This window comes from Trematosphaeria pertusa, assembly GCF_010094035.1.
Source record: "Trematosphaeria pertusa strain CBS 122368 unplaced genomic scaffold BU26scaffold_11, whole genome shotgun sequence".
Classification (NCBI taxonomy): Eukaryota; Fungi; Ascomycota; class Dothideomycetes; order Pleosporales; family Trematosphaeriaceae; genus Trematosphaeria; species Trematosphaeria pertusa.
In genome coordinates this window covers 1,396,005-1,423,130 of record NW_022987222.1, presented here as the reverse complement: position 1 = coordinate 1,423,130, position 27,126 = coordinate 1,396,005, and the positions used below count along the sequence as shown (strand labels likewise).

General features: G+C 55.8%; 13 protein-coding genes across 13 annotated transcripts; 7 read left to right on the top strand and 6 right to left on the bottom strand.

The window, feature by feature from the left end:
• Window positions 1-337: 337 nt before the first annotated feature.
• On the bottom strand, window positions 338-1,693 carry BU26DRAFT_567823 (uncharacterized protein; the record flags this gene model as incomplete). Its single annotated transcript, XM_033833699.1, has 5 exons — window positions 338-643; window positions 696-770; window positions 821-1,007; window positions 1,072-1,235; window positions 1,304-1,693. The coding sequence occupies 5 exons, from the start codon at window positions 1,691-1,693 to the stop codon at window positions 338-340; spliced, it is 1,122 nt and encodes a 373-aa protein (XP_033681339.1).
• Window positions 1,694-3,430: 1,737 nt separating this feature from the next.
• Window positions 3,431-5,427, top strand: BU26DRAFT_462006 (putative AMP-binding enzyme). The gene is made up of 4 exons (XM_033825078.1): window positions 3,431-3,829; window positions 3,887-4,157; window positions 4,202-4,341; window positions 4,394-5,427. The coding sequence occupies exons 1-4, from the start codon at window positions 3,536-3,538 to the stop codon at window positions 5,297-5,299; spliced, it is 1,611 nt and encodes a 536-aa protein (XP_033681338.1). The 5' UTR covers window positions 3,431-3,535; the 3' UTR covers window positions 5,300-5,427.
• Window positions 5,428-6,584: 1,157 nt separating this feature from the next.
• BU26DRAFT_607542 (NAD(P)-binding protein) lies at window positions 6,585-7,806 on the bottom strand. The gene is made up of 2 exons (XM_033835764.1): window positions 7,038-7,806; window positions 6,585-6,949 (listed from the first exon to the last, which is right to left on the bottom strand). The coding sequence occupies exons 1-2, from the start codon at window positions 7,656-7,658 to the stop codon at window positions 6,716-6,718; spliced, it is 855 nt and encodes a 284-aa protein (XP_033681337.1). The 5' UTR covers window positions 7,659-7,806; the 3' UTR covers window positions 6,585-6,715.
• A 172-nt stretch (window positions 7,807-7,978) lies between these two features.
• Window positions 7,979-9,364, top strand: BU26DRAFT_521751 (alpha/beta-hydrolase). The gene has a single exon (XM_033829615.1). It carries the CDS (start codon window positions 8,081-8,083, stop codon window positions 9,155-9,157), a length of 1,077 nt encoding a protein of 358 aa, XP_033681336.1. The 5' UTR covers window positions 7,979-8,080; the 3' UTR covers window positions 9,158-9,364.
• A 487-nt stretch (window positions 9,365-9,851) lies between these two features.
• On the top strand, window positions 9,852-11,150 carry BU26DRAFT_489334 (glycoside hydrolase family 43 protein). Its single transcript, XM_033826016.1, has 4 exons — window positions 9,852-10,129; window positions 10,233-10,326; window positions 10,384-10,813; window positions 10,922-11,150. The coding sequence occupies exons 1-4, from the start codon at window positions 9,866-9,868 to the stop codon at window positions 11,106-11,108; spliced, it is 975 nt and encodes a 324-aa protein (XP_033681335.1). The 5' UTR covers window positions 9,852-9,865; the 3' UTR covers window positions 11,109-11,150.
• A 394-nt stretch (window positions 11,151-11,544) lies between these two features.
• BU26DRAFT_66031 (GMC oxidoreductase) lies at window positions 11,545-13,850 on the bottom strand. Its single transcript, XM_033836169.1, has 4 exons — window positions 13,533-13,850; window positions 13,429-13,485; window positions 11,715-13,366; window positions 11,545-11,670 (listed from the first exon to the last, which is right to left on the bottom strand). Exons 1-4 carry the CDS (start codon window positions 13,657-13,659, stop codon window positions 11,629-11,631), a joined length of 1,878 nt encoding a protein of 625 aa, XP_033681334.1. The 5' UTR covers window positions 13,660-13,850; the 3' UTR covers window positions 11,545-11,628.
• A 436-nt stretch (window positions 13,851-14,286) lies between these two features.
• BU26DRAFT_66045 (uncharacterized protein) lies at window positions 14,287-16,113 on the bottom strand. Its single transcript, XM_033836170.1, has one exon. The coding sequence runs from the start codon at window positions 15,957-15,959 to the stop codon at window positions 14,484-14,486; it is 1,476 nt and encodes a 491-aa protein (XP_033681333.1). The 5' UTR covers window positions 15,960-16,113; the 3' UTR covers window positions 14,287-14,483.
• BU26DRAFT_607538 (carbonic anhydrase) lies at window positions 15,863-17,000 on the top strand. The gene is made up of 2 exons (XM_033835763.1): window positions 15,863-16,370; window positions 16,429-17,000. The coding sequence occupies exons 1-2, from the start codon at window positions 16,268-16,270 to the stop codon at window positions 16,827-16,829; spliced, it is 504 nt and encodes a 167-aa protein (XP_033681332.1). The 5' UTR covers window positions 15,863-16,267; the 3' UTR covers window positions 16,830-17,000.
• Window positions 17,001-17,670: 670 nt separating this feature from the next.
• Window positions 17,671-18,648, top strand: BU26DRAFT_432360 (uncharacterized protein; the record flags this gene model as incomplete). The annotated part of the gene is made up of 1 exon (XM_033823969.1): window positions 17,671-18,648. The coding sequence occupies one exon, from the start codon at window positions 17,671-17,673 to the stop codon at window positions 18,646-18,648; it is 978 nt and encodes a 325-aa protein (XP_033681331.1).
• Window positions 18,649-18,952: 304 nt separating this feature from the next.
• Window positions 18,953-21,748, top strand: BU26DRAFT_66019 (uncharacterized protein). The gene is made up of 3 exons (XM_033836168.1): window positions 18,953-20,198; window positions 20,250-21,145; window positions 21,199-21,748. Exons 1-3 carry the CDS (start codon window positions 19,257-19,259, stop codon window positions 21,695-21,697), a joined length of 2,337 nt encoding a protein of 778 aa, XP_033681330.1. The 5' UTR covers window positions 18,953-19,256; the 3' UTR covers window positions 21,698-21,748.
• A 251-nt stretch (window positions 21,749-21,999) lies between these two features.
• Window positions 22,000-23,063, top strand: BU26DRAFT_577927 (glycosyltransferase family 8 protein; the record flags this gene model as incomplete). The annotated part of the gene is made up of 4 exons (XM_033834413.1): window positions 22,000-22,005; window positions 22,049-22,348; window positions 22,442-22,609; window positions 22,653-23,063. 4 exons carry the CDS (start codon window positions 22,000-22,002, stop codon window positions 23,061-23,063), a joined length of 885 nt encoding a protein of 294 aa, XP_033681329.1.
• An 836-nt stretch (window positions 23,064-23,899) lies between these two features.
• On the bottom strand, window positions 23,900-26,075 carry BU26DRAFT_489322 (Peroxin-3). Its single transcript, XM_033826015.1, has 4 exons — window positions 25,723-26,075; window positions 25,284-25,672; window positions 24,827-25,229; window positions 23,900-24,776 (listed from the first exon to the last, which is right to left on the bottom strand). The coding sequence occupies exons 1-4, from the start codon at window positions 25,878-25,880 to the stop codon at window positions 24,122-24,124; spliced, it is 1,605 nt and encodes a 534-aa protein (XP_033681328.1). The 5' UTR covers window positions 25,881-26,075; the 3' UTR covers window positions 23,900-24,121.
• A 249-nt stretch (window positions 26,076-26,324) lies between these two features.
• Window positions 26,325-26,987, bottom strand: BU26DRAFT_567811 (uncharacterized protein; the record flags this gene model as incomplete). Its single annotated transcript, XM_033833698.1, has 2 exons — window positions 26,325-26,826; window positions 26,965-26,987. The coding sequence occupies 2 exons, from the start codon at window positions 26,985-26,987 to the stop codon at window positions 26,325-26,327; spliced, it is 525 nt and encodes a 174-aa protein (XP_033681327.1).
• Between the last annotated feature and the right edge of the window lie 139 nt (window positions 26,988-27,126).

The following is a 27,126-nucleotide window of genomic DNA, read 5'->3' as shown; positions in this document are numbered from 1 at the left end:
ATAGTTTCCCAACGTCGTCGCCTAAGCACGTGAATGAAACATGCGGAATGAGTCACGGGTGCAACGGCGTCACGTAGCTGAGATGCTTATGTGGTCATATTCTCATGGTTCGGGAACATGATCCGCTCACAGCGCACAAGAAAGCCGCCTAACAAGATCAGAGGCCATCCCATCATGGTCCAACACCCCATAACCCCATTTGCGCTCCATATCCCCCAGTCTATTACTGACGCCTACTACCGTTCACGAGAGCAATCCTGATCATGGCACGGTCGATCCGGAAGGAGTGTAGCGCTACTTGAAAGCACACTCAACGTCATGGACACAGCCCGAGTTCTCACGCGCCCGTCCTTCGTCGTTTGATGTCGTACTGGCGGCCAGCTTCCCATAGAAACTTCAGCCGATCATCCTCCGACATTGTTCCCAGAAGCCGCTTCTTCTTCTCTTTGTTGTCTTCCAGCTTCTGGTCGAAGCCTCGCTCCTGATTGCCCAATGATTCTAGCTCCTTCTGCAGCTCCTCCTTCCTCTCAGCAACAACCTTGATCTTGTTATTCAGCAGCGTCTCCCCTTCATGCAAGCAGTTGAATTCGTCTAGCCGCTTCGCTCGATCGGCGGGACCACCGGAGGGCGCAGGTCTGAACGGCTGTTGATGGGTTAGAGGAGTTCACACATAGATTTCTTGTGACGAAGCTCACTGAGGTAGCCGTGGCGGTTCCTCGTGGATATGTCTCCAACTCCGACTTCGAGACACGGACGTGAGTACTATCTAGCTATGGTAATATGAGCTTGGTATCAGAGACCAATTCGTCGCTGTATTCACCGTCGATCCTGACATGTCCATAGCGCTAATACTGGTCGCCTTCATGGCATCGCTCTCGGTATCGGAGTCGATCAGGCCGGACGGCGCATCGCTAAAGTCGGAGGTCTGGCTTCGCGAATCATCGGCTCCGCTAATGCGGACAGTAGTTTGGGCGGCGCTTCCGATTGAATCGAACCCCATGTGATGACTGCGAGAGTCAGTTGCGGCTTGTTTTCCGCATGAGTGCGACAAGCTATGTCATCAGAACGTACTTGGAGGTCACCGTATCGGCTTGGCTACTGCTTCGTCGTGGCGGGACGTCTTCACGCTGGTTGCTGTGACACTTCGATGACCGGCGCGACCGCATAGCCTCAGCATCCGTACCCTTAGCCTTTGCCTTCGTGCCCTTAGCCTCATCGCATTCTCGACACACCACCTTAAGGGCATCGATGAATTTGCTGTAAGCGGCATCGCAAACTCTAGCTCATCAATTTGATGTGCAACCATCTTCTCCAGAAAGTAGTATTTCGCAAGCGCCGTAATCTTGTCCCTGCTCACCGCGCCTCGAAAAGGCTCTGCAGGCTCCTCCCCAACACGCCCTATATTGTCCGTGTCGAAGTGGATCGGTTTGCAGTCCGGCTCGTAGCAGCGAAACGCAAGCTCCGGAGAACGGCCCTCTTTACCAGGCGGGAAGAGATATATCCACACGTTATGACGAGTATTATCCGCGGCCTTCTTTCGCATCCGCCCGTAGAAGATCTTGATCGAGATGGCATCGTCTGCGTCGGATTGGGAGATAGCCACGACCTTATTCAGCGGAAGCCCATCAAGGAGCCGCGCCTCGTCGCCAAGTCGCGCTTTCAGGTCGGCTAGGTTCTTCGCGATGAGCGTCATATCCGCTTTTCTCGGTGGTAGGAGTTATGAAAAATTGAATGGACTAGGTGAATTTGTGCCCCGAGTTTGCCTGGCAAAAGAGACCGAAAGCCTTCGCTGCTTACAGGCGAAGAACACTGTGCAGATGTGGTTAACGGTTTCTCGGGGCAACTAATAGTCTTGGCGAGCGCGACCCGCCCAAAGTGTTGCAGTGAAGAAGTATGGTGATTGATGATGGTAATCATCACTGTGTTTATTAGCTCAGTATTTGCCAGCCCCATACTGGAGGCGTTCGTTCTCCGAACGAAATACCTGCCGAATTCCAACACCGCCAGAAAATCCGCAAAAACGACTTCCTAGATCTAATCTTATGCCCTGAAACTACGTCATACGAGCGCTGTCACCTGCTAGCCGAATCATTCAGCGACCACGAATGGCTGCGGCCATGGTCCCCCACAATGTCCGCGGTCAACGGAGAATCGCTTATGAAGAAGGGACGTAGTCTGAGGGAGCAGGCGGCGATTGGATACATACCGGGCTCGGTAATAGACCAGCCAACAAGCTTCACGGACACATCTCCCAATGCTTGTCAGATTTGTTGGCCACTACGTTCAATTCGTTCATGTGGACGGCTTATCAACGAACGCATCCGTCTGGAAGAATGCTGCCATCTGGAAGCATGATGCGATGATATCCCTAACCCAGTTAGCGCTTTTCATTCGCTTCGTAGTTGCCTAATGAAAGGATGATGACTGATATGCTCCCACTCAGGAAAATTGCGAAGATCCCGATTTTCCTTGGCAATGAGTTCCTCAGCTCCATGATCATTCGCAGAAGTGTGACCAGGTCTGTGGTAATGTTTGGCGCACTTATAGAAGGTCGGAATGTTGAAGCACTTGTCGCTTTTCATCTTTCTATTCCATTGGTAATCGGACGGGGAGCATTGCAGAGAGGAAGCAACTAGGTACGCCACCCCATTAGTTCTGACGGTATAGATCAAGAAATAGCTCATCAAGAGCCCTGCACGGCTATTGAAAATGCGAAGGTGAAGGAGCCGTACGGAAACCTTGGGAATCGCAGCGGAAGGCAGCTTATGTATAGGTATTCGAGAGCATCGATGGATTTTGCTCAGGACACCATATTAGAGGCTCCTTTGACCATAACTGTGCCAGTGTAAGTCGTGTGAAGATCAAAGTTGAAGAGGAGTATTTTCCTAATACAAATCTCCCAGCATGCATTAGCCTAGCGAACAGAATTAGCACGTCATCCAATCGATCGATGTCTTGCAGTCGTTGAGTATAGAATCGAAAGGCAACAAAAAACAGCGATAGCAACCCGGACATGGCCCTTATCCTCTGCGAGATATTCACGCGAGAATAGAAAGTTGGTGGTGTTTTCCTTCATATTACAAACAGCACGAAAACCGAGTAGACGTAACAGCACTGAACGAAGACGGGATAGTGGGCAAGGAGGCTGCTCAAGCGAGAACGAACTTTGACCTAACTCACGCTGCAGGCTGACTCTTAGGCAATGCCCTGCGATAGATGAGATGCAGCACACCACCACTTGCGTTCTGGAGCGCCTACACGAATTACGCCGCATGAAGGAGTCGACAGGGTTATCCACTCAATTATTTGCTACTAACTGCTTACCGGCATCTGATGTGATCACTGAGGACTTGCGGCACAGCATCTTGGCGCCAGTGGGGCATGTAAGACACACTCCCCTCCGATGCCAGACGACTTTAAAGGTGGTAGGATGGGCTGGGACGCAAAACCAAGCACACAAGAGTGTTATTACCGTTGGTCTGCATCATCCCTCCAATTTCCCGCAGAAGCAGACCACCACTCACGCTGAGTGGCAATGACCGCCTCGGAAGAGCCCGGATCGCGCACAATCGTGACTCTTATCGACCAATATGCCTCCGAGGACCCATCACGCGTATGGGCAGTTGTACCCATCGAGGACAGCAACTTGAGCAAAGGTTTCAAGAGCATCACATATGGAGAACTAGCCAACGCAATCAGCCACGCCGCCTTGTGGCTGCAGCAAAATCTCGATCCTTCCGTAACGGCCCTCGAAACGATTGCGTATGCTGGCCCCAAAGATATACGTTATCCGATTATCGCCGTGGCCGCTGCCAAGGTCGGCCGGAAGGTAAACACCACGGTCAAATTGCCTTATTGGGAGGACCCATAAGCTCACGGATACTAGCTACTTCTACCGTCACCATACGCTTCAATTACCGCCCAATCTTGCCTGCTTGATGCTTCCAGTTGCAGGGCGTATCTCTACGCCTCATCATTTGGCGCGAATGTTGAGAAGGTACTTTCCGGCCTGCGGGAAGCCCGACCAACTCCGCTGCAAATTCCAGATCTATCAGAGTGGCTCACAGGAAGCAAAGCTCTAGTTCGCCCATTTGAACCGCCATGGCATGGCGCAGAGTCTGAGCCCTGGCTGATTTTTCACACATCTGGAACTACAGGTAAACTCCCCAACTGCTCGGACCAACAAAGCTGATAACCTTAGGCCTACCTAAGCTCGTGACATACACCCACCGTATGATGGCATCTCTGGACACTGCAGAACTGATGCCTGATGCCGATCGTGAAACCATGAATCGCCACTTCGAGAACAAGCGATGGTATACGCCGCTTCCTTCGCTTCACGTAAGTGGCCCACTTGAAACATCCTGATTAAAGCAACCTCTAATAGTCTAAGTTTGTCGGCATGACCGTTGCGCTGCAGTTCACAGTCTACCTCGGATCGGTCTTGGTTGTTGGTCCCGTAACCTCGGGACCGGCATCGGTGCAGGTTGCGAGAGATACGATGAGGTACGGCAACGTGAAGGGAGCTATGCTCCCACCTGCGCTCATCGACGGCCTGTGTGAAGATGACGCGGGTTTGGACTGTCTGCGCAACCTGGAATACCTATATTTTGCCGGAGCTCCTCTGTTGCGTAAAACGGCCGAAAAGCTCCTAGGACATGTGACGATCAAACCAGCGATGGGCTCCACAGAAGCTGGCGTGTACTTTCTTCAGTTGACAAGCGAGGACGACTGGGAATACTATTATTTCCGCCCGGCCATGGGCTTGGAGTTCCGGCACATAGGCGGAGAACTGTACGAACCAGTCTTTGTTCGACAGCCGGCCTTGGAAAGATGGCAACAAGTCTTTCAAGTCTACCCGGATCTACATGAGTTCCCGACAAAGGACGTTTTCTCTCCCCACCCTTCCAAGCCTGGATTCTGGAAATATGTTGGACGCACCGATGATATGATTGCATTCTCTCACGGCGAATGCCTATACGCCAGCGGCATCGAAGACGAGATTTCCAAGTATCCAAGAGTCGCAGCAGTGCTCGTTGGGGGCCAAGGCAGGACTAGGCCCTTTGTTCTTGTAGAGTGGAAGGATGGTGCGCCTCACGACATGAAAAGTCTGGAAGGACTATGGCATGTGATGGAGCAGGCGAACCAGTCTTGCTCGGATCTGGTGAAGCTGAGCCGCGACCTAGTCCTATTTGCAGTTCCTGAGAAGCCTTTGGTTCGCACGGCGAAAGGTTCGGTGGCGAGGCGGGAGAGTGAGCAGCTATTTGCAAAGGAAATCGAGCTTCTCTACGAGAAGTAGAGGAGAGATTTCTACCTACAAAGTATCACAGTCTGGTCTTTCCAACAGCAATACGCGTCTCACCGGTCTTTTTGCGTACCTCTATCTATTTTTGCGAAAGGGTGAGCTTGTCTCTTTCTGACTTGCGGCGTACGGAACGACAGCTTCCGTAGTGTCTGATATCTTCTCGAGAGAAAGGAGATGTCCGGCTCCGTTGATGAGTTCCATCTAAATTGCGGCAGCCTTAGTGCCTCTACTTTCCCGAACTCCGGTATCCGTAATCTTTGACCTTCCAATCTTCTAGTCTGTTGATGTAGCTATGGTCGGGCGAATATCCAGGGGACTGATGATTGGATGAAATGTAAAAGCTGGAGTGCGAGGCCTGGCGCGGCGCGGCGAAATAGGAACGACGACCGGACGAGCTAAATTAGGTGCCAAAACACTTCAATGGATGTCCCAAACCCCTAGGGTATGAATGGCCGGGTCGTGTGCACCGCCGTTCTGACGTATGCGCATCTCCGTGAGGCGTCCATCGCAAGCATCCGCGCAAAAGTAACAACTGCGCGTTCGAGGCTGCACAATATCTAACATGCGATTCTGATTGCAAACAACGTAGAACAGTGCGGCTGAAGCAGGGATCTAAGATTGTGAAGTTGACTCATCCATGTTGTGACTCGGACCTAAAGATGACTGTTCAGGAGGCACAGTCGCCGCAAAGTCTAGTTAACGCCAGCCCTAACAACAAATCAAGCACCCATCCCACAACAACGCCAATAAACCGTAAAGCATCCACAGTTGCCAAACATCATCATATACCGCCACCACCGACTACTGTACCGGGCGTACTCCAACAAACCGTTCCGGATTTCTGCGCGCTTTGGCCGGAGAGAGTGCTTATAGTTTACGCGCCGCCTTCCCAGCCTTCTTGCCGGGCGAGGTATTTGGTGATCTCGCTAGGGCAGTCAATTCCTTTTCCTTGGTTGCGTTGTATTTGCCCTTCCCAGTCTTGGCCAGCACTTGCCGTCCTTATCCACGACCTTGGCCCAGTGCAAGTTCCGGTTTGTAATCTTGATGGGGTCTGTTGTAGTGTGCGTCTTGACTTCGTGCGCGTCCTTGCCTACCGCTTCTAATGCAAGTTTAGCAAGTAGTTTCATCTATTGCATATAAAGAACTCACCCATGCACCGCAACTCCAACTCCTCTATCACGGAACCCGGAGCCACATAGTTCGAAGTGTCGTGCTTGGGCTCGGTCATTGCGGTCTCTTGCTGATGGGGTATCGGTGCTATAGATGATTGATGGTGGTAGAATGTCGCTCGTTTTGTGCAATAAGCTAGCCAAAGGATTTCAGAAGGAGGAATACAATGCTCGGAGACAATCCTTTGCGCGAAATTTATATCCTCATCGTGAGTACCAATGACTCCAGAACGTAGCGGAGTCACCCATTAACGCTCGCACTCTTAGGTAGCCCGATCCCCACCGCAGCAGTGGCACCAGCATCGACCGGCAAGATGGCACCAGTGATCCACCTCGCATGATCGCTCGCGAGGAACACTACTGCACATGCTGCATCCCACGCATTTCCCTCCGTGCCCAGCAGACTCCGCTTTCTTCTCGCTTCCCTCGCCTCCTCGCTCATACCGCCCGCGTACATCATCGGCGTATACAGCATCTGTCCAACAGCACGTCAGCAAAGCCCAGTCCCCACCTATCATCCAGTTACAGAGAAAGCGAGGCTATAGGACTGAGAGCTTGCTTACACCGGGACAAACACAATTCACCCTAATCCCCTCTGGCGCGTGATGCGCCGCCATCGCCCTCGTCATATTGACCACCGCCCCCTTACTCGTCGGATACAGCAAGTGCGGCGTCCCGCCCTTCAGGCCGGCTACACTTCCCATATTCACTATGCTCCCCTTCATCCCGCCGTTGCTGTCGTTCTTCAGCATCGCCGGGATGCAGTGCTTGGCCATCTGCACCATACTGCTGACATTGATCTCCAGGCCCTTCGCCCAGGCAGCCATGTCGACATCGACAGCTGTGCCTGGTGCGCCGCCAATCCCTACGTTGTTTACGAGGATATCTAGTCTCCCAAAATCCTTCAATGCTCGCTCTACGGCGGCCTCGCAGTCCGAAGCCGCGGTGACGTCGCATTGCAATGCTACGGCCTTTCCGCGATTAGGTTTCGAGTTCGCCATATCGGCGGTCCTTTGCGCGTCCTCGAGATTCAGGTCCAGACACAGCACATTGCAACCTTCGTCGGCGAGCATGATGGATATCGCACGGCCATTCCCGATTCCGTCCCCGGTGCAGCCGGCACCGGTCACGATTGCGGCCTTCCCGCGAAGACCACGAGAGGGCGGGTCGAGGGGGATGGACATGGCGGAGCGACGATGTTTCGGGAAGGAGTAGTGATGGTCGTTGGCACGTGATGTGGTGATAGTAAGATCGGGAGTAGGGAACGTATATCCGGCCGAGACTTTCACTGTTGAAGCAGTAAGCTTGCAGATTTCTTAATCAAAGAGTGATAAGAGTGAGATTGTTTCTGTTATGGATCTCATATCACCTACGCAAGAGCGGAGAGCCTCGGCACGGAATGCGGGGCGTGGCTCATCGCGCGTCGGGGCGGGTCGGCGTCAGCGTACTTGTCGTCACGTATTTTATCTCCTCTTACGGCACATGCGGCGCAACATCGCCCCGTACCTCTTCAATCTCACACAATATAAGTGCTCAACCCGTCCAGCAACAACGGCTATTCAACAATTCAATTCAATTCAGCACCACCCCATTAGAGCAACCCAACATGTGCGACTTCTCTCACTACGGCGGCCCCTCAGAAGAATGGCTCGCGCTAGAAAAAACACTCCCGACAACAACCTTCGACACTTCGCTCCCTCCCTCGGTGCTCAAGCGCACCGTCAACGGGACGCGCGAGCAAGCTTCTGCCGAGGCAATGCAGACGCTCGGCCCGCAGCTCCAGATCCAAACCTTTTCCATCGGCACGCGCGACGGCGCGGCCATCCAGGCACGCAGCTACCGCCCCAAGTCCAAGCCTGCGGCGGACAAACTGCCCGTGTATTTGTACTTCCACGGCGGGGGATTTATCTTCGGTAGCTTGGAGAGCGAGGACGCGACGTGTGCGCAGATAGCGCTGCGGACGGGCGTTGTGGTGCTGAATGTGAATTATCGGCATACGCCTGAGCATACTTACCCCATCGCATGGGAAGACGCGCAGGACGCGTTCGCGTGGCTGCATCAGAACATCGATAAGCTTGGCGCTGACCCGGCGAAGGTCGTGGTGGGCGGCGTATCGGCGGGCGGGCAGCTCACGGCGAGTTTGGTGCTGGATAAGCATCTGGACAAGAGCGAGGTGCTGAAGGGGCTCCCTGAGATCGCGGGCCAGGTGCTCATCATACCGTGCGTGGCGTCGCCGGACACGTATGCCGAGGGCCCGCTCAAGAAGATGAAGAGCCCTGAAATCTCGTCGTACGTTGAGAACGAATTCGCGCCTATTCTGTCGAAGAAAACTGTCGAGTACTTCACTTCGTATCTTAAAACGGGGATCCCTGAACTCAAAGACACTAAGCTCAACATTGTGAACGCGAGTCCCGAGGAAGTGAAGGGGCTCCCGCCAACGGTGTTTGGTATTGCGGGCATGGATCCGCTTAGGGACGAGGCGCTGTTGTATGCGAAAATGCTGGCGGAAGAGGCGAGCGTGCCGACCGAGGTCAGGCTGTTTAAGGGGGTGCCGCATGGGTTTAGGAGGTTTGGGAAAGGTTTGAAAGCGGCGGCAGAGTGGGATAAGTGCGTCGAGGAGGGGATTATGTGGTGTTTGGGGAAGCCGGCTGCTAGTGGGAAGTTTGAGGTGAGAGTTGTTTAGTGAATCAATGGGATGCATGGGATGGTAAGCGGCAGCTTTGGTGTTGTTTTCTGTCTCGGTCACGGGATGTTGTTGGTAGACCGGTACGTGGTGTGGGAATGTTGTAAGTCTTCCCGGTGGCTAAACTTGCGCTCACGAAATATAGATACTAGACTTTCCTCCTCTTCTCCATTCCACTATTGCACGGGTTTGACACATGGTAACTAGGTATTGCACGAAGCATCATCGTGTGGAAGCTTCGGAATACCTTCGCCAAATCGACTCGCAACAGGGCACAGACCACTACTCCTCGTTTTCGCTGTCTAGGCGTCTCCCCATCCTCCGGGGAATTTTACAGTCCAGTCCCGCCATTATGGTTCGGATACAGCCCACTAGCAGTATTCATGTGGGGCAGGCCAATATGAGGCCCGGAACATTTGAAACAACCAAACCCATCCCCACATTCCACCTATCACGACCGCTGTCCTCTACCCGGGACAAAACACCAAGCATAACCCCAGACCATAACAGAATCGCCATTCGTGGAACCGCACATCATATGGTATATTAATACCCAGTCACGCTGTGAGTACAACGCAGTCTTGGCATACCCTTCATTCCAGCGACGCACCACGGAAGTACATGCATGCGTACACAGCGCACATCTTCAAATATGTCCCTGAGTCCAATCTTGAAGCGGTCATCGCATCCCCCTCCCCATCCACCACGATGCACTTCCTCTCCCTCCTCACAGCCCTCATCCTAGCCCTCTTCAGCCCCCTCGCTAGCGCGGCCAACTACACCAACCCTCTCAAAACCACCGATGGCTCGGACCCGCACATCGCCTGGTCGGGCGGTTACTACTACCTGATGACGACGACGTGGAGCAATCTGCAGATCACGCGGGCGACGACGCTGAACGGACTGAAGAGCGGCGAGAAGAGGACGGTTTGGACGGATGCGACGGCGTCGCGGTGCTGTAATGTGTGGGCGGTGAGTGAGAAGCTTTCTTCTATGCGAGGGTTAGGGGTTGGGTTGTGTGGTTGTGTGGTTGTGTGAAGAGTGGCTGTGGCTGACAGTGCGATGGAACGGATAGCCGGAGCTGCACTACCTCGACGGCGCGTGGTACATCTACTACACGGCGGGCAACAGCGCAAACCTAGACGGCCAACGATCGCACGTCCTCAAAGGTAAGTAAGACACCGCACCTCCCGCCCGGAGCAGCGCCGCTAACATACATCCGCAAGGCGGCGCCACCCCCTGGGACCCCTTCACCTACCTCGCGCAACTAACCAGCACCTGGGGCATCGACGGTACGATCCTACGCTTCAGCACCTGGGGCAACTACTTCGTCTACTCCTGCTTCAGCGGCAGCCTGCAATCGCTCTGCATCGCGCCACTGACCTCCCCCGGCAAGCTCGGCGCCAGCAAAGTGCTCTCCACGCCGACGAACGCGTGGGAAAGAGTCGGCAACCCCGTCATGGAGGGCCCGGCTGCCATGTACCACGGCGGGACCACGTATCTCAGCTACTCCGCGAGCTACTGCTGGACCAGCAGCTATAGCCTCGGTCTGCTGACGTGGAACGGGAGCGGCGATCCGAGTTTGAGTGCGAGCTGGAGTAAGAGCGGGCCGTGGTTGACGAGTGCGAATGGGAATTATGGACCGGGGCATAATGGGTGCGTTCTTCCTCTCTTTCTCTAACTCCCCCCTCCTCCAAAACCGTTACATGTTGAACGCGGGGATTAAGATTGAACGGTGAATGGAAAGCTAATAACGTTACGCAGGTTCTTCCAATCCCCCGACGGAACCGAGATCTGGAACGTGTACCACGCGACGTCGAACAGCGCCGGCGCGTGCGACGGCTCGCGCTACACGATGGCGCAGAAGGTGAATTGGAACGCCAACGGGACGCCGAACTTCGGGTCGCCGGCGAGGCTGGGGACGAGCTATGTGGGTCCGTTGGGGGAGTAAGCTGGATTAGGGGAGCTACCTGGGTAGTAGGCTTAGGTGGAGACTGCAGCGGAGTGAGGAAGAGGATGGTTAGATTTGTACGGCGGGTTGTGTTTTATTTTATGAATGGCATTTGTTGTTGGCATTCGAAAGGTCATGGTATCGCATGCTGGGTCCTGTGCGATCATATCTCACGATGGCGTGGCATTTCCGATTTACGGCGGGAAGGCTGCTCATTGCCGGCGGGCTAGTTTCTAGCCTCTCAGGCGCAAGCAGAGTATATCACCTGGGCACGCGGCTCCTGACAATGATGCTTCGCGCAAATTATGATCGGATTGAGGCGCCTCGAAAGGTTGCTCGTCTGGAAGATTGACTTGGAAATGGGTGTCTTCATTGATCAGGGCATGCAGAACCGAAGCTCTTTGAGATCGGTGTTGTTTGCCGTAGCGGCATGTGCTTGCCTCAAATCTGAGGACGTAGACTATTGCGAGCATTCCGCGGACGGCGGCGGGCTTATTCCTCCAGCCTCTGCAGGGCGCCCCTAGACGCCTAACCCAGCTCTCGCCTTTATCAGATCGGCAGCCTGCTTCTCAATCAGCATATTCCACGTTCATGAAGACCACTCACCTTCTCCCCAATGGCATATGCAGTGGTCATAGTATGACTCCCGGGGATAAGCGGCACAATACTCAAATCCGCAACGCTCAACCTCTTCGTCCCATAAACCCTCAACTCGCCATCCACAACACCACCCAACTCCCTGGGCATCATGGCTGCCGTCCCGCAACTATGCCCATTGCTCGCAAACATCTTCGCTCGCAACCAGTCCTCCACGTCTTTATCCGTTTTCGCGCTTGGCCCTGGGTCGAGCTCGACAGGGGAGAGTGGTTTGAGAGTAGGTGAGGTTGCGTAGTGTTCGCGCAGATACTGCGCCATTCGGATATGGAGTTTAAGATCGATGGGATTAGAAAGAAGGCGGTAGTCGAATATGGGTTCCCCGAGGGGGTCCGCGGGGTTAAGCTTGATGAAACCACGCGAGAAGGGTTTGACGAGGATGGCGGTACCGCGGGCGGAGCCGGAGAAGAGATGCTCGAAGATAGCCGACGTTTTGGATTTGAAGGACTCGAGGAGGATTTCCATCTGCTTCGCGTATCCGGCAACAAGCTCTCTCGGCAGGTCCGTGGGGAGATAACCGGCTGGATGTTGAGCGAGGAGCTCCTTCACGAACTGCTGAGTGAAATTTTGAAGGAAGGCAGGCGCAGGGAGGAAGAGCCCGCTAGCAACGACGTACGCAGCGTAGGGTCCCGTATTATTCTGCTGATATTGTGCGATAGCTTCAGCGCGGAAGGTCGCGTTGTTGGTTAGTTGTGCCGGATTCGGCCACACGTCCGTCGTGAAGTTGAAAGTGCTGAATGAAAACGAATGGTCTTGCAGATTCCATCCTACGCCTGGCATGTCGACCAGAGGTTTGATACCGGCAGCTTCTAGCACCTTTTTCGGTCCGATGCCCGAAAGCTGCAGAAGCATCGGGGTTCGCGTCGCGGCTGCCGAGAGGATGATCTCTTGCTTTGCCTTGACAGTAAATGCCGTGCTATTGCCAAATCGTGGTATGATCGTCACGCTCTCCGCCTCTTGGATCCCTTGCCTCCTCTTGAAATTTACCTTGATGACCCTGTGATCGGTCAACAAATGGTAGTTCTCACGCGGAGGGACATAGATCCAATGGCCCTGGCCTGAGAAACTGCGATTGTACGCTCTGGCTGGGTCCATGGCCGTAGGAATCCAGAACAGGCCGTACGCATGGCCATCCGCATGCTCTTTCTGCACCACAACACCCTCCTTCTCTGCAAAAGCCTGCCATTGAATCTTCTGGCCAGGGTACTGGAAAGGGGGATAGCTTGCATATATCGGTGTCTTCCCACCATACGCGGCCTCGACGTCGTAGGTAATGCCGAATTCTTCCATCTCTGGAGTCGGCTTATTGAAAGTGAGGCTCTTCTTGAAGTACGGCAGAACCCCATCCCAGTTCCACCCCTCGTTCCCTTCGAATCTGGCCCAGTTGTCGTAGTCGTGCTTACTTCCGCGATTGAATAGCTGGCCATTCACAGCAGTACCTCCACCTACTACACATCCATTTGCGACGGAAAAGGTTCTGTTATTCGTCTCCGGCTGAGGCACAGAAGTGAGATTGTAGAAGAACTGCGGTGCTGGGATATTCCACGGCGGCATGAAAGAATCATCTTCTGCCACGGTACCATATTCGACCACGAGTACGGTTTCTGATCCGCCGCAGACTTGTATCAGCCAGAGTATGGAGGGAGGAGAACTTGGGCAGCATTACTTATGCCATCTTCGGTAAGCCGATCGGCCACTGTAGCGCCCGCAGTACCGGCGCCAACTGCATTGTATTAGCGTGTATAGTCAGGGAATGGATTTCAAACTTGCCTACGATGTAGTCGTACTCCTTCGTGACATCAGCGGCGCCTCGCTGTACGACTGCGTTTCTCCACCGCGATGGCAGCGCATGCGTCGCTGACAAAAGCCCCAGAGTCAACAGTATTTTATGCGCCATTGGAAGCACTAATGAACTGGCCGATCTGACGTCTATCTAAGCTGCGAGAATGTGGCGCTCATGGCGCCTTTAAGGCTCTGCGTAAGCATCCTCTTCGTCCTCCTACAAGACGCCACCAAGAGGCACGGGAGGCACGGCCAAGGCGCTATCGAGTTGCGTCCCCATTATGGTAGCCTTGCGATATTGCCAGCCCTAGGCGCCGCCCAGGTGCGTTCCTCGATGGCGTCCAATCCGGAGTGCGATTCGCCGGGATGAATATTGGGGCGTAACGTGCGGTGGACAAGAGCTGTAGGAGCGCGGCACAGTAGAAGGTGCGGGCCGTGCATACCGCCCAGCCGAGAAGACTAAGGGGAGTCGGCAGAGATACCCAACTAGCGTACGCGTACGTTAGCGACCTGCCAAAAGCGTCGTTGTAAACCCTACCTCAACATCGCGCTATAATGCGCGTATTGTGTTTCTCAGAGTTATCGGGCAGAATACGAAGTGTAGGAATTTGGCTGGGGCTTGACTCAGGCTTCGTGTGTGACGTCGAAAAGGATAAAGCGTAGGATCCCGCAACCCGGTCGGGGCTCCTCGTGTCACCCCAGAAGATGCAGCCGGGGTAAGCCGAAGTTGATGAATATGCATAAGCTGCAGCGCGTCCCCTGGTGCCTCATACAAATCCAGATAAGGAAACAATGCCGGAGAGGTAAACGCCCGTAGGCCCAGTGCGACGCTCAATCAGACCGGAGGAATAGCGGCAAGGTGGATTGTTCGAATTTGTTGGGATGAACTTATAAGTCAAAACTAGGACTGCGATGCACGGGTTCGCCAGCGCATGCTCTTTACGAAATATCGACGCTGAGCTTGAGCTCGACGCCTAGATCTCGGAAGTCTTTGATCAGCACATCCGCTACGTCCTTCGGCGCCGGTCTCCACATGCACTCCACGCTCTTCAGGTTCGAAACCATGGCCTTGCAGTCCCTAGCAAGCCCATGCAAGCCTTCTTCAACATCATCATCCCACTCGACGTTGATGACCAATGTCTCCAATGACGGCGGGAGGAGTGGGGTGAGTGGTGGAAACTGAGCCGTATCCTCCCCATCGCCCCAGAGAACAAGACCAGAGACATCCAGATGCTTTAGAACAGGAAAGTCGCGCAAACTGCCGATTGCGGGAATGTTCTCCTCCATCGAGACTCGCCATCCTGATTCCAAGGTGTCGAGAGTTAGACTCTCCAGATCGCCCCTAAAGCGGAGCAGATCTTGACGAAGTTGCGGCAGATCGATTGGCGGCGCCTCCCCATTTTCGGCATCAGAGTGTGTCCAGCGATTCCTCCATTGGCACGAAAATATCCTCAGAGAGTTGCACGGTCGGAGATGGGACTGGATCTCGTCGGGCGACATGTTGCAGTTATCCAGTGTGAATTCATCAATGTCCACCGCGTTCCGTCTCCAATCGTCGTCGTCGTCCCACCATGGGCGTTGTCGCATCTCGATCGCCTTAATCCATTCCACGGCATGATTGAAGCCTTCGACTGGTTCGGCTGCAATCATGAAATCTGCATCGTAGCGATGCCACGGGCCTCGAAGCCAGACGCGTCGTAGGCGTGGATGCAACCCCGGTTGGTCAGCCAGAGGCAGCACATAAGTCTCGAGCTCGACCATTGCCAGGTCGAGTAGGTTCTCGGCAAGAGCAATTAGCGCGATGATGCCTTTTTGAACGCGAGAGTCGGCGGTGAAGAAGGTGTGGTGGTGGATCCGAGTCGCCCAGGGCGCATCTTCGAAGGCTTGCTGAAGTACCGCCCATTCGATATCCGAATAGACGTCTTTCGGTTCGTCCAACTGACTATCGAGCATCCGGGTCTCGATGTACTGCACATGCTTCATCAACTGAGGTCTCTGTAGTAGCGTGCTCCAGAGTCGCGGAATGAGGTGCCAGTCGGTGGGAGGCTGGATGATTGATTGGTATAGAATTGGGGTGCTGATGGCGTGCAGCCGTCGACATGCCAGAGAAAGCGCATGGAGCGTCTTGACCTTTGTTGCATTTTCCTGTTGGCGCTCTTCTTCCGGTGCGGGCGAGGGTATGAAGCCACGGATCGGGACCAGACAGCCAAGGATGTAGAGCAAAAGTTCGTCGGGCAGTTCGCCGATCTTGAAGGGGAGATGCTCATCTGCGGCATTCATGATGTCCGACATAGCATGGTGCTGTTCCAGGAGGGCGGCGCGGATGCAGAGCGCGATCATGAGACTGCGCGGAGTCTCTCGGCTGCACCTTCCGCCTCGGCTTCGCTTGCCGGCGCCCCGACCCCCGCGTCGCATCGCGCATCAACTGTCACACCTGCATCTCCTACGCTGTGGCAATAATCGGCGCTTTGCCCGGCCATTGCGCATTCATCTGGAAGTTCCAAGAAGACCAAGATCTCCTCTGCGCCTCCGCGCCATCGCAATGGCAGCCACGATGTCGCAATTCGACCCCGCATTCTCACCATCGCAGCTCACGAACAGGAGGCGTCTCAGGATACGTCGCAGCCACGGCAGCCATGAGGCTATATAAGGCCACTACGGTGCTCATTGTAGCCTGCAGCTAACGACAGGACATCCCAGCAACCCACCAGAACGGAACCGCCATGTCTTCGGTCGAGCAGAACCTGGTCGAAGGGAACGAGGGCTATGCCTATCTGTTCAAGCAGGGCGATCTAGCGCTCCCGCCGAGCCAGAAATATGCTGTCGGTATGCTGCCCTCTCTCCGCTCTCCTCCTGAACTGCAACTGACTATACGGGTATTTAGTGACCTGCATGGACGCCCGCATCGACCCAGCCGCCGCCTTCCACATCCCCCTCGGCGCCGCCCACGTTATTCGCAATGCCGGCGGCTCTGTCCGCGACGCCTTCCGCTCGCTCGTCATTTCGCAGCAGCTGCTCGGCACAACCGAGGTGTTGGTGGTCAAGCACACCGGGTGCGGCATGCTGATCTTCGACGACGCGGTTGCGAAGGATCTTGTGAGAAAGAACAAGGGCGATGCTGCAGCGAGGGAGGTCGAGAATCTGGATTTCTTGACGTTTCCAGACGTCGAGGACAAAGTTCGGGATGATGTGGCGTGGCTGAAGGGAAAGGCTGTCGAGCAGGGCATCAGGGTGACCGGGTGGGTGTATGATGTGAAGACAGGGAGGGTTAAGAAGGTAGTATAACAGGCCGGAATACGATGTACCCGGAGGTGGTATGCTTTCTCAAAGGCTCACACTGCTTGAGGACTGGGGGCTTGCTGGCGTTCCTCGGTCACTTTGCTGTTGCGTTAGTGACCTGTGAATTACGGCTGCAGTACGTAGCATCGGCGTAATCGATATAACCTCTCTTGACCGAAATACGCCACCTACTGTGTATGTAGAGATACAGAGGCGCGTTGCTTGCTTTGCAGGTTTCCGTGCGTCCCAGACATGGAAGCCAGGATACTTCGTAATGTCCAGGCCACCGCGCTAAACCCGCTCCGGACTAGCGTTTACCGAACGTCACAATCCACCTGGGCAGGCACCACCGCCCTCTCTACTCCCCCTCTCCCGTATCAACGAAAAATCTACGGCTCGGTGCACCGCCTTGCTACAACTCCTAAGCACGGCAGTCGATACGATGGCGGACGAATATCAACCGCCGGGCCTATTTGATCTTCCAGAGGAGCTTCTGCTCCACGTCGTATCCTGTCTACACCCCATTCGCTCATACGAGCCACAGACCAAAGCCTTCAAGGACAAGAAGAAAGAGCGCGAGCGTCAACGGGAGAACCGCTCCAGGCAACTAGCTTTACACGCACTCTGCCTCACGTGTCAACGGTTGAATCGGATCTGCACCCCCGTCCTGTACTCTTCTTTTATCGGGTCGACTACGCTGCACGGAATAGGCCCCCTTCAACGCTTCTGCAAGAGGATCGAGGAGAAGAAAGAGCTCTCGGCCCATTTGCAGTATGTCGAGAATCGGCTGAGCGATTACCTCGGGAACGACTTACACCACGACACTCAATTCCACGATGCCACCGACATGGTCTCTGAATACTGGTATGGGCTCGCTACTATCATCCGCCAGTCCCCGAACATTCAGCATGTCTGCGTCGTCTCTGTTGAATCTGGGGATCTGTCGCTTTGGAATTACCTCATCCCTCCCGACGAGCCCACACACAAAGACAAGAAGATTGCTGGTCATGGCTTTCCCAGACTACACACCCTCGTCTTGCAAATTCACATGAAGGAGGACTACGGGTCGGCACCGAGCGGAGCTTCATTCTCTCGGATGTGCTGCTCTCTCGGCTCTGTCCCCGGCCTAGCACGGCTCCACGCCTCCGGCGTTGTCAGCTCACCGCCTCCAGTCCTCATCCATGGGGACTTCAAAAGTTTGAGGCACATCGAGATAACGGAATGCACGACTGTCCTTGACCAGGTCGATCAACTCCTTGAAGCATGCAACGACTTGGAACACTTCGCCTGCCAGTGGGCTTTCCTGGACTGCTCCATTGACTGCCCGATGGACGTGCTCCCAGGATTATTGAAGCACAAGGAAACTCTCGTAACACTCCACCTGGACCTACGAGAAGTGCGGTTCTTCTCGGATCTTCATCACGAGATCCGGTTCAGCAGCCTACCCCGTCTCACAGCGATCAGGGAAGCAAAATTGGACTACACCTGCCTCCTGGATGATTATATTGTCTATTCGAACTCTGCAGTCCCATCAAAAGGACTCCACCGGACTGCGCCAATACTGCCGGCATCGCTGGAGCACTTAACCATGCTGCTCACCTTCCGCTGGCCTCACGACGACAGCGAATACGTTGACCATTTACTCGTGCTTTACCAGCTTGTGAAGGATGTCGCAGACCTTCTCCCAAGGCTACGGGAAGTAGTCGTTCAGTACAAGAATGGCAAGGATGATGAAGTGGCTTCATCGGCTTCAGCGTGGGCAGAGAGATTCAATGGGCTGGGAATCCGGTTCAGCCTTGTAAAAGAGGCAGATTCTCTTACATGAAGCGGGCCGGCGAAGGCTATGGGGCTGGGCGCTGACACTTCGTGGTCGAAATCGTCATAGCTTTCCGAAGAGTGACTTATGAGGACTGGCACGTGCGGGGATCAACTGGGCTGGCAGGAGAATAGAGAGCGGGAGGGGCCCTCAAACAGTCGCTCATCAGACCTTCGCCGAGCGTCTTCAATGGGCACATGATTACATCGAGTCGATCTGGTCTAAAAATTTCCGTCCTCTCTACATCCCACAACAGCGAGATTACATCCGCGGCCGCCGGCGTTCAGTTGTGACATACCTATCGGTCGCGCCCAGGCCCAGAATCACTCCGCTCAATCTCTTGTTGACTGCCGCTGTTACTCACGGCGCTTAGCGAGCCTTCTCTCTTACTACAAAATATCACCTGCGTGCTTGGCCCCACGTCCTATATCTGCTTTCGGAACAAATGTTGTCGGCGTTTGCCATTTACTACCGGCACGAGCACTACCTCTGCCCAATCGCGACGGGATATCACCCTCAACATCGGAGACTATTTGGAAGGTTGAGAGCTTGGCTCGCCTTCACCTCCATTCAGTGCCCTTCACCCCGGTGCACGTCCTTCTCTGCGGTATATAAGCATGGAGGCCCCGTCAGATAACCTCGCCCAACTCTCCACTCCACTTCCCCGCCAGAGTTCCGCAAAGTCCTCCAACCGTCTTCCCGAGTTCGCATCACTCCAGCTCAATCCTGCTCCGAAGCTGTCTTCTCCCTTCCAAACACCGACTACTACCACTATGGACTATCATAGCGACACTTCCCTCGAATCCGTCGAGATCCGGAACAGCTACTCCAAGGGCTCGGCCGAGGCAACAGGAGTCAGTGATCAGGTATGCGAATCCAAGGACATTGTTAAGAATACCATATTGGAGGACAAGTGCGAGAGCCGGAATGGCGAGAGCAAGGCGGTACCCAAGGCCGCGGCTTCCAAAGGCCCCACTCTTCCTGCAGCGAACGGACCAGAAGAGCCTGCGAATGTGACAAGCAACACTCATTCCGATGACCGAGCTGAGTCCCTCGAAGACGGGCAGCAAACAAACGAAGTTCACCCAGCATCTCCCTCCGGACCGGTCATACTCACTCTCGTCCCGAGGACACACACGACGCCTGCTGAGGGACATGTCGACATGACTCTAACTCCCATTGATGGGGTTGGAGCAAGCATCTCAATTGCCAAGGATGATGGCGGACTACCTCAGACACCTTCGAGTTTCCCCAGCGAGATTGGGCCGGCCCCGGCTTGTGATCGGAGGCTTTCGCTGCCAGACATGAATGCATCCGCGCCCGTCACAGGTGATCAAGTTAGCACGGAGAAGGCGCCAGCTGCTGAGTCCGACGAGATTCCTCTCACAGAGCGTCCTGGTGTTGGCGGTGGCGGTGGCTCAAATGGCTGCGAGGACGCGGCTGCTATCGGTAAGGAGGATAGCTTTTCAACGGAGGGTCGTGGAAGAGACATGGTCCCGTCCTACTTGCGCACCCAGCCACCATCGTCCGGTCGGCCATTCGGTTCCCAAGCTTCCCAGGTAGGCACAGACCGCGATTTTCACGAGCAAACAGATACTGACATGGTGCAGAATATCACCACTCCTGAGGTTGTCCGAACTCCTGAAGCACCTCGATACCGTTCCCAGTACACGCCTTCCTACCAACAGCCCATATATCGACGTGACGGCGACAGGGACGAGCTTCCTCGACTTCAAGCGATGCTTCTGAAGGCTCGTCAAGATCTTGCAAGCGAGCGGCTCATCAATCAGAACGCACGAATAACCGTCGAAGCGGAAACCCGGCAGAATGTCGAAGCAGGGTTCATGAGCATGCTAGCGGAGGTCCTGAGCAAGCAGGCTGAGCTGGTGAAGCAAGAAGCCTTGTTGAAGGTGAGAGAGTTGGACATCCAGCGTCGTGCGGAGCAGGTCGAGCAGCTTGAAGTCTTCCTTGCTGAAGGCCAGAAGCAGCTCTATCGTGACCTCGAAGAGCGTGGTGGCCGACCGTTCAACTCCGTCGAGCTCGAGTATGCGCGTCGTCAAGGCCAGACCGATGCGCTTTCCAAGTTCCGTGGCGTGGAGGCCAAGCTCGAAGCCAAGCTGCAGCAGCTCAACGTCCGCGAAGCGGGGCTCGACTTCCGGGAGCGTCACTACAAGGCACAGATCCGTGATGCGCTTGAAACCGAACTGCGAGAGGTCCTAGAGGTCGAGGTCGCAACCCGGATTAGCGAAGCCGAGTACGGACGTGGTTTCACAGCGGGCAAACGGGCCGGACGGGCCGAGAGCGACGAAGAGGTTCGTCGGGATGGGTTCTCGCAAGGCTACACGGCTTGCCTTGAGACACAGGAGCGACTTAAGAGGTTACGTGCGGGCCAAATCCCCCACGACAGCCCTGAGTTAGACTTCTTGGTGGATCTTAGCCACCCTGATAACCCGTTAATTCGTGGGGTGCAGATCGGGAGGTACGAGGAGGCGAGGAAGAAGAAGAAGTAGGCCTTTGGGATGCCTTGCAGCTTGGGCAAATTGCTGACAAGAATGGCAGGGCTACCTCCGCATCCGAGTCCGTGTCCAGCGCATTAAACGCTGCTCCGGTCACTCTCAAGCAGCACGCCGCGTCTACGAATGGCAATGGCGTGCAGCAGGACAATGAGGTGCCCAAATCCAACGGTGTCGCACGCTCTGCGCTCGACGCTCCAAAAACGAACGGCTTCGCGAGATATGTCGATGGTGTTCCGAAACTCAACGGCACGACTGCTCCAACGCCGAGATTCATCACCAAGATCAATGGCGCCGGCCCTCAACTCAACGGCCATGGTCCCGTCACCAACGGCATAGACCCCTGCATGAACGGCAGCGGATCCCGCACTAACGGACGTGAGGGCAACGGCACCTACACCAGCCGCCGCATCCTCCACTACGAGGACTCCGACACCGAGACCGTGGCGCCGGAGCCGACTCCCCACCGCCAGCAGGACGTCCGCCCGGAGAATGGCGTCGCCCCGGTCCAAGATGAGCCAGTTGATCTGATTGATCTCTACTGAGCCTAGATAGCGTCAATGGACGGAAGGGATGGAAGGTGAAAACTGTATTATATACTAGAGGACTGCCGGCCGCCTTTGCCTACCCCCTCGTTTGAGATGTATCTATACCAAAAGAGCTTGATAATACAATGCCTCACCGCTCACCTTTATAACATGCCTAATGCGCTTGTACATGGTGTGATTTGCTGGCTTCGTGACCGCGTGCAGAGCGCAAGGGGCGTGTGAACTAATAGTGTCATGAAGGTCACCCGGGCTAGGCTGGTAGATATGTGGAAGGACTGACGAGGGAAGGGAAGTGCGTGATGCATGTATGCATACGTTAGGGTAGTTTCCTAGGCTCGAGGCGTTAAGGTTGGAGCGCAGGGAGGGAATAGTGATGGTGGTGAGGATAGGGATAGGGAATGGGGGGTGGTCACAGAGAGGTTTTCGGATACGTGGACGAAGATGCGGGTTTTTGAGGTGCTAGACGTGGAACGCGAGGGAGGGAAGAAGCGGAGGATTGAGAGCTTGTGTTTTCTGGATGCGGGTATGCTTGTTTTGGCGGATCCTACGCCGCTGATCTTTAGTAAAGAGAACTTGGAGTATCTGCAAGACGATGCCGACGGCGAGGAAGAGGAAAAGGAACAGGGAAAAAGACTCTGCGCCACACACGTCTGCGTCTGCAATCTCGACGCCGACGCCTGGGCGCCGCACTCCTGGCGCACGGAGAACAGCGCATTCATGCCACTCACGTCGAGCGAGTAGATCGCGCCCGTAGATGCGGAGATAGAGACGAAGGGCATCTTCAACACAGGCACCTTCCTCTTCCGCCCCAGCGCCTCGCTCCGCGCCTCCGTCCTCTCCGCCTTCTCTTCCACACCGACCGACCAGCTCCGCGCGCTGAACTTCCCGGACCGGGATTTCTTGAATATGGTGTTTCGCGGGCGCTGGAAGGCGATAAGCTGGCGCACTGAAGACGTGGCGCTATTGGAATGCTAAAACCTGGCGCGATGCGGAAGTCGCGGTGCTGCATTACATTGTGGATAAGTCGTGGGCGGCAAGGGTGAGGGGGGATGGGAGCGCGGGGTATAGGGGGCAGGATGGCGTAACGCATGGATGGTGGTGGGTGGAGTGGGAGAGGTGGTTGGCGGAGCGATGGGGGCAAGGGGAGAGAGAACCGTTGAGCGTAGTAGGGGAGTTTGTGGCATCCGCTGATGGGGAGGGGAGTGAGGAGATGCAGGCGATTGGCGGGGGAGCGCAGGCGTTTGCTAAGAAGTGGGAGGGTGGAGATGATGCGGCTGCGGGCGAGAAGCGCGACGATGGCACATATGGGCAAGGCCCGCATGGGCCGGTGCTGAGGAAGCGCGTGGGCATGGGCCGGTTGTGAGAGGAGGGAGGGCGTTGAGGGGGAGAAGGCAGTGGGCGGGGGAGATGGAGATGTAGCTACCTAGGTAAATTTGGTAGTGTAATAAATAAATCGGGAAGGAAGGAATAGACGTGGAAGAGAATAGAGTAGAAGGACTGCACTGCGATGTCTCAGCAGCGGGCTGGGCACTCGAGATATGGTCATCTGTATCTGTGCATGTATACCTAGGTGTATGGCTTCAAACCTTTCCAGTCATACCCTCGCCACATACCCTCGCCACATACTCGGCCCGTTACCTCCCATCCCCATGCCCTCCCCAATCCCCTCCGTCTCTAGCCCTCAAACCCTCCACGGCTCTCAGCACAAGCCCTAGACACCGCGCCTCCGCCCTCAGCGCAGCAACACAGCGCCTCAGCAACGTATCCGGCGTGTACAGCACGATGAGCGGGGTGGCGGGGGAGTGCGTGTGCAGGGAGTAGGCGAGGAGGAGGGGCGCCGGCGAGGTAGGTGGGGCGGGTTAGGAGGGTGGCGTAGGCGTGGGGGATTGTTGTGTCGCTGTCGCTGGCGGTGGCAGTGGAGGGGGAGGAGGGGGTGGGCATTTTGATGTGGTGGTGGGCATTTTGATGTGGTGGTGGTTAGGTTGAGCTGTGCGGACGCGGTTACTGTGGGTGTCGAAGGACGTTTGAATTGAATTGAACTAAATTGAATGGAACTGGGCTGGGAGGAATATGAGTATGTTTCTGTTTGTAGAAGGAAGATATTTGCAAGGAATGACAGGGAAAGGATTAGTCGATCTAAGGGGAAAGTGATGCGTACAGCGCGTTCTAATTCGCGACCTGACGTCATCGATTCGCCTGGTCACATGTTCATTTTCCGAGGTCAGAATGTTGAAGTCCTTGGAGCCATGGACCCAACAGCTCGAACAAAAGAAGAGTGGGCTTGGAAGCGTCGGCCGTCATGCTGCCATTAGACGTAGCTACGTAGGGGTATCTCCATCCCTGTCTAGTGTCAATCCAAGCTTCTGACAATATCATACAGCAGTCTTAAACCTCAGAGCGAACTATACTCGCAGGACATGCTCACCCCCTCTTCCCATCTTCATTCGCTAGCGCCTTCCCCCAGGCGCTCTCAAACCCCGCGTCTGCACCCGCCCAGCTCTGTCTCACGCTCCCTGGCTGACTCAGCCCGACACCCAGCATATCTCCACTGACGGCTAGGCTCGTTCGGTTGCTCTCTCCGGCAGCGGTCGTTGGGCGACTGAGCGTTCCCGGACCCGGGGACTCAAATTCAAAATTACTCGAGTATACCACGGCAGCGAAGGCCTCGAGCTCCCGCACCTGCTCTATAGCCACCAGGTACTCATTGTTGGCGCTGCTGCCGATGCTGTGCGCTTGTCGGCAGAAGACGGCGAGCGAGTTTGCGACCTTCGCTTTCACGTCAGTGCCGACAATTTCCTGTACTCGCGCGGTGCTTTCGGATATGGGTGGGATCTTGTAGGAGAGCTGGGAAATCTTGACGTCAATGAGGTGCGAGAAGGCGGCATCAAGGAGGCGCGTGAGGACGTGCGTGAATGCGGGCGAGTCGATGAGGTCGGAGGTCTCGTCTATGAGGCGGCGGAGGGAGGCGGTGGTCGTGGGCGAGGACGAGTCCGACGAGGAGGTCATGCCGCTTTCCTGGAGGACGTACTCTTCCTGGTCTTGCGCGGGGAGGAGGTAGGTCAGCCACTTGCATGTTCTGTGAAGGGTCAGTAGGTGCTACGGTGGGAATAGCCCGGGTGAACGAACCTCCTCTCCTGCTCGGTCACGCCCTCGACCTTCTTCCGCACCTCAAGCGTGAGCTCGGATAACCTCTCCAGTGTGATCTCTTCTCGCGGGTTCAGGGAACCAAAGACGTCCTTAACGGCAGCCCTCACCCTCTCCATCAAGTTCAAGCAGCCCTTGTGCAGCAGCCACCAGCTCAGACTCAGGTATCTCCGGTTCGTCTCGAAGTCATTGCCGTACGCCTGCTCGAAGTTGTCGTCATCGTGGTTCTCGAGGCTGATGTGCGATTCCTGGTTCGCTGGCGGCGGCGAGGCCAAGGACACGACGGATGCGAGGTAGTTGCGGCGGCCGAGCAGGTTGAGCTGGATGCGCGTTAAGAGTGTGAGGAGGGAGAGGGTGTACAGCAGCGTGAAGGCTCGTGTTATCGCTGGCCAGGTCAGCGCTATATAGCGTCAGGGGACACCGAGGACAGGGCACGCACAGCTTATCTTCATCTCGTTCCAGAGCTGCGCCTTGCTCTTCTTGCTCTTGCGCTCACGCTCCCGGCTCGTCTCGGTACCTCCATTGGTGCTGTCCGTCGAGCTCGCGCCCTCACCGGCGGCGATCTGGCTCGCGTGAACGTAGCTCTCGCTCTGGAAGCTGGAGCTCTTTGCGTCGTCCTCGGCCGTGTCTGCCACGCTCGGCGGCGCGGAGCTCGCAATCTCGCTCGGGCCGACGCTTCTAGCCAGCCGCTCCGCCTTCTGCTTCTGCAGCTCTTCCAGCACCTGCTCGACGGGGAGGGCGTCGAGGACGTTCTCGGTGGCGGTGGGCAGGATGGCGAGGACGGTGAAGGTGCAGTCCTCCTGGTTCTGCTCGAAGCGGCGGCGGAGACTGGAAACTGTTAGCCATGCATCGAGCAGTGTCGCGCTGGGGTGCCGCACTTCTCCTTTGCTATGCGCTCATCGCTCATGCGCTGTCTCGCCTCGGACAGCTTCCCCAGCACGTACTGCCCCGCGAGATAGCCGGCGCCCAGCACGCCCGCACCCACGGCGAAGTTTGTGCGATTCCGGCGGAACCAGCGGCGCGTCGCGCCTATCATTGTGCCAGATGAGGAAAATGTGATGTCTGGACTTCAATGCGGAGCGCAGGTCGCGTGTGGGGAAGCCCGCCGACGTAGCTCGAGCTCGAGCTGCCCGCGACGGGGTGTGTGACGTGGACGCCCCTCACGGGCCGGGGCGCACAATGCAGATGGACCGGGGCACGTTGGGCCGGCGAGGACAGAGTGTACGGAGGACAGAAGACTCGCAATTCGCAGCAGGATGAAGAAACTACAGCTTCCCCTTCAGATGGCTGGAGGCTGGACGTGATGGCATGCCAAGCGGGCACGGTCCCCAGCTGCGTGAGCCGAGGCAACTCACTACCTACTAGTAGTACCTAGGCACGCCATCACCACCACCACCGCCCCTGCCCCGGGCCACCTCTCTATCTTGACAAATCCATTGAATCCATTCTATCCCTCTGCCATGTCCCTAGCCACGCCGTCCTATGTAGAGCCTCTACGCCCCAGTTCCGTACTTAGGCCACCTCGCCTTCCGCCCACTCCAGCGTCCAAGTCTCTCGACTCATGATCCCGCCCAGATGTACTGCTTTGATACAGCCTGGCTAGCAACACGAATCGATCGACAATGCGGCGCTCGGTTCCTAATGGCCTTGGCCTTGATAGCGCCTGGAAGAGCGCTTGGTGCCCGCTGTCACACCGAACGGCCGCCAAGAGCGCGGAGACAATAGCTTCTAGGACGAAGATTTTCATCGCAGCAAAGGTGACAGCAATGCGCGGGGGCGTCGAGAGTATTTGGTAGAGCTTCGGACCGAGAATGCACAGGGCCTCTTCGTGGATTTGGCGACAGACTCCTAGGATGGCGACCGGTAGGGATCGGGCGATGAAAGTGATACTTCCGCTGCGTAGCCGGAGGTGGCGCGTCTTGATGGGCAGGCGCTCGTACACCACGAGGCGGATCTCCTTCGGCAGGTCCAGAAAGCGGAAGCTGCGAGTGTCAGCAGATAGCTGAGCCTCGAGGGAAGAGAAGTCAATGCCCCAGCTGCCTCGATCCGCCGACCGCCCCCAGAAGTGGTCTTGCGGACTCAAGTAAACCCCGCTGGTGCGAGCACGAAGACATACGTACCTGGGCTTTGCCGGCGGAGCCATTTCGGAACGTGGTTCGCGGAGAGCTTCGCGGTGGTTTGCGAGGCGTGCTCGGAGTTGCTGTCGGGAGTTCATCGCAAGAGTTTAGCTTTATGTGGTGGCGACTTACACGTGTCTCGGGCGGGACGTGAGGTGGGGGGCA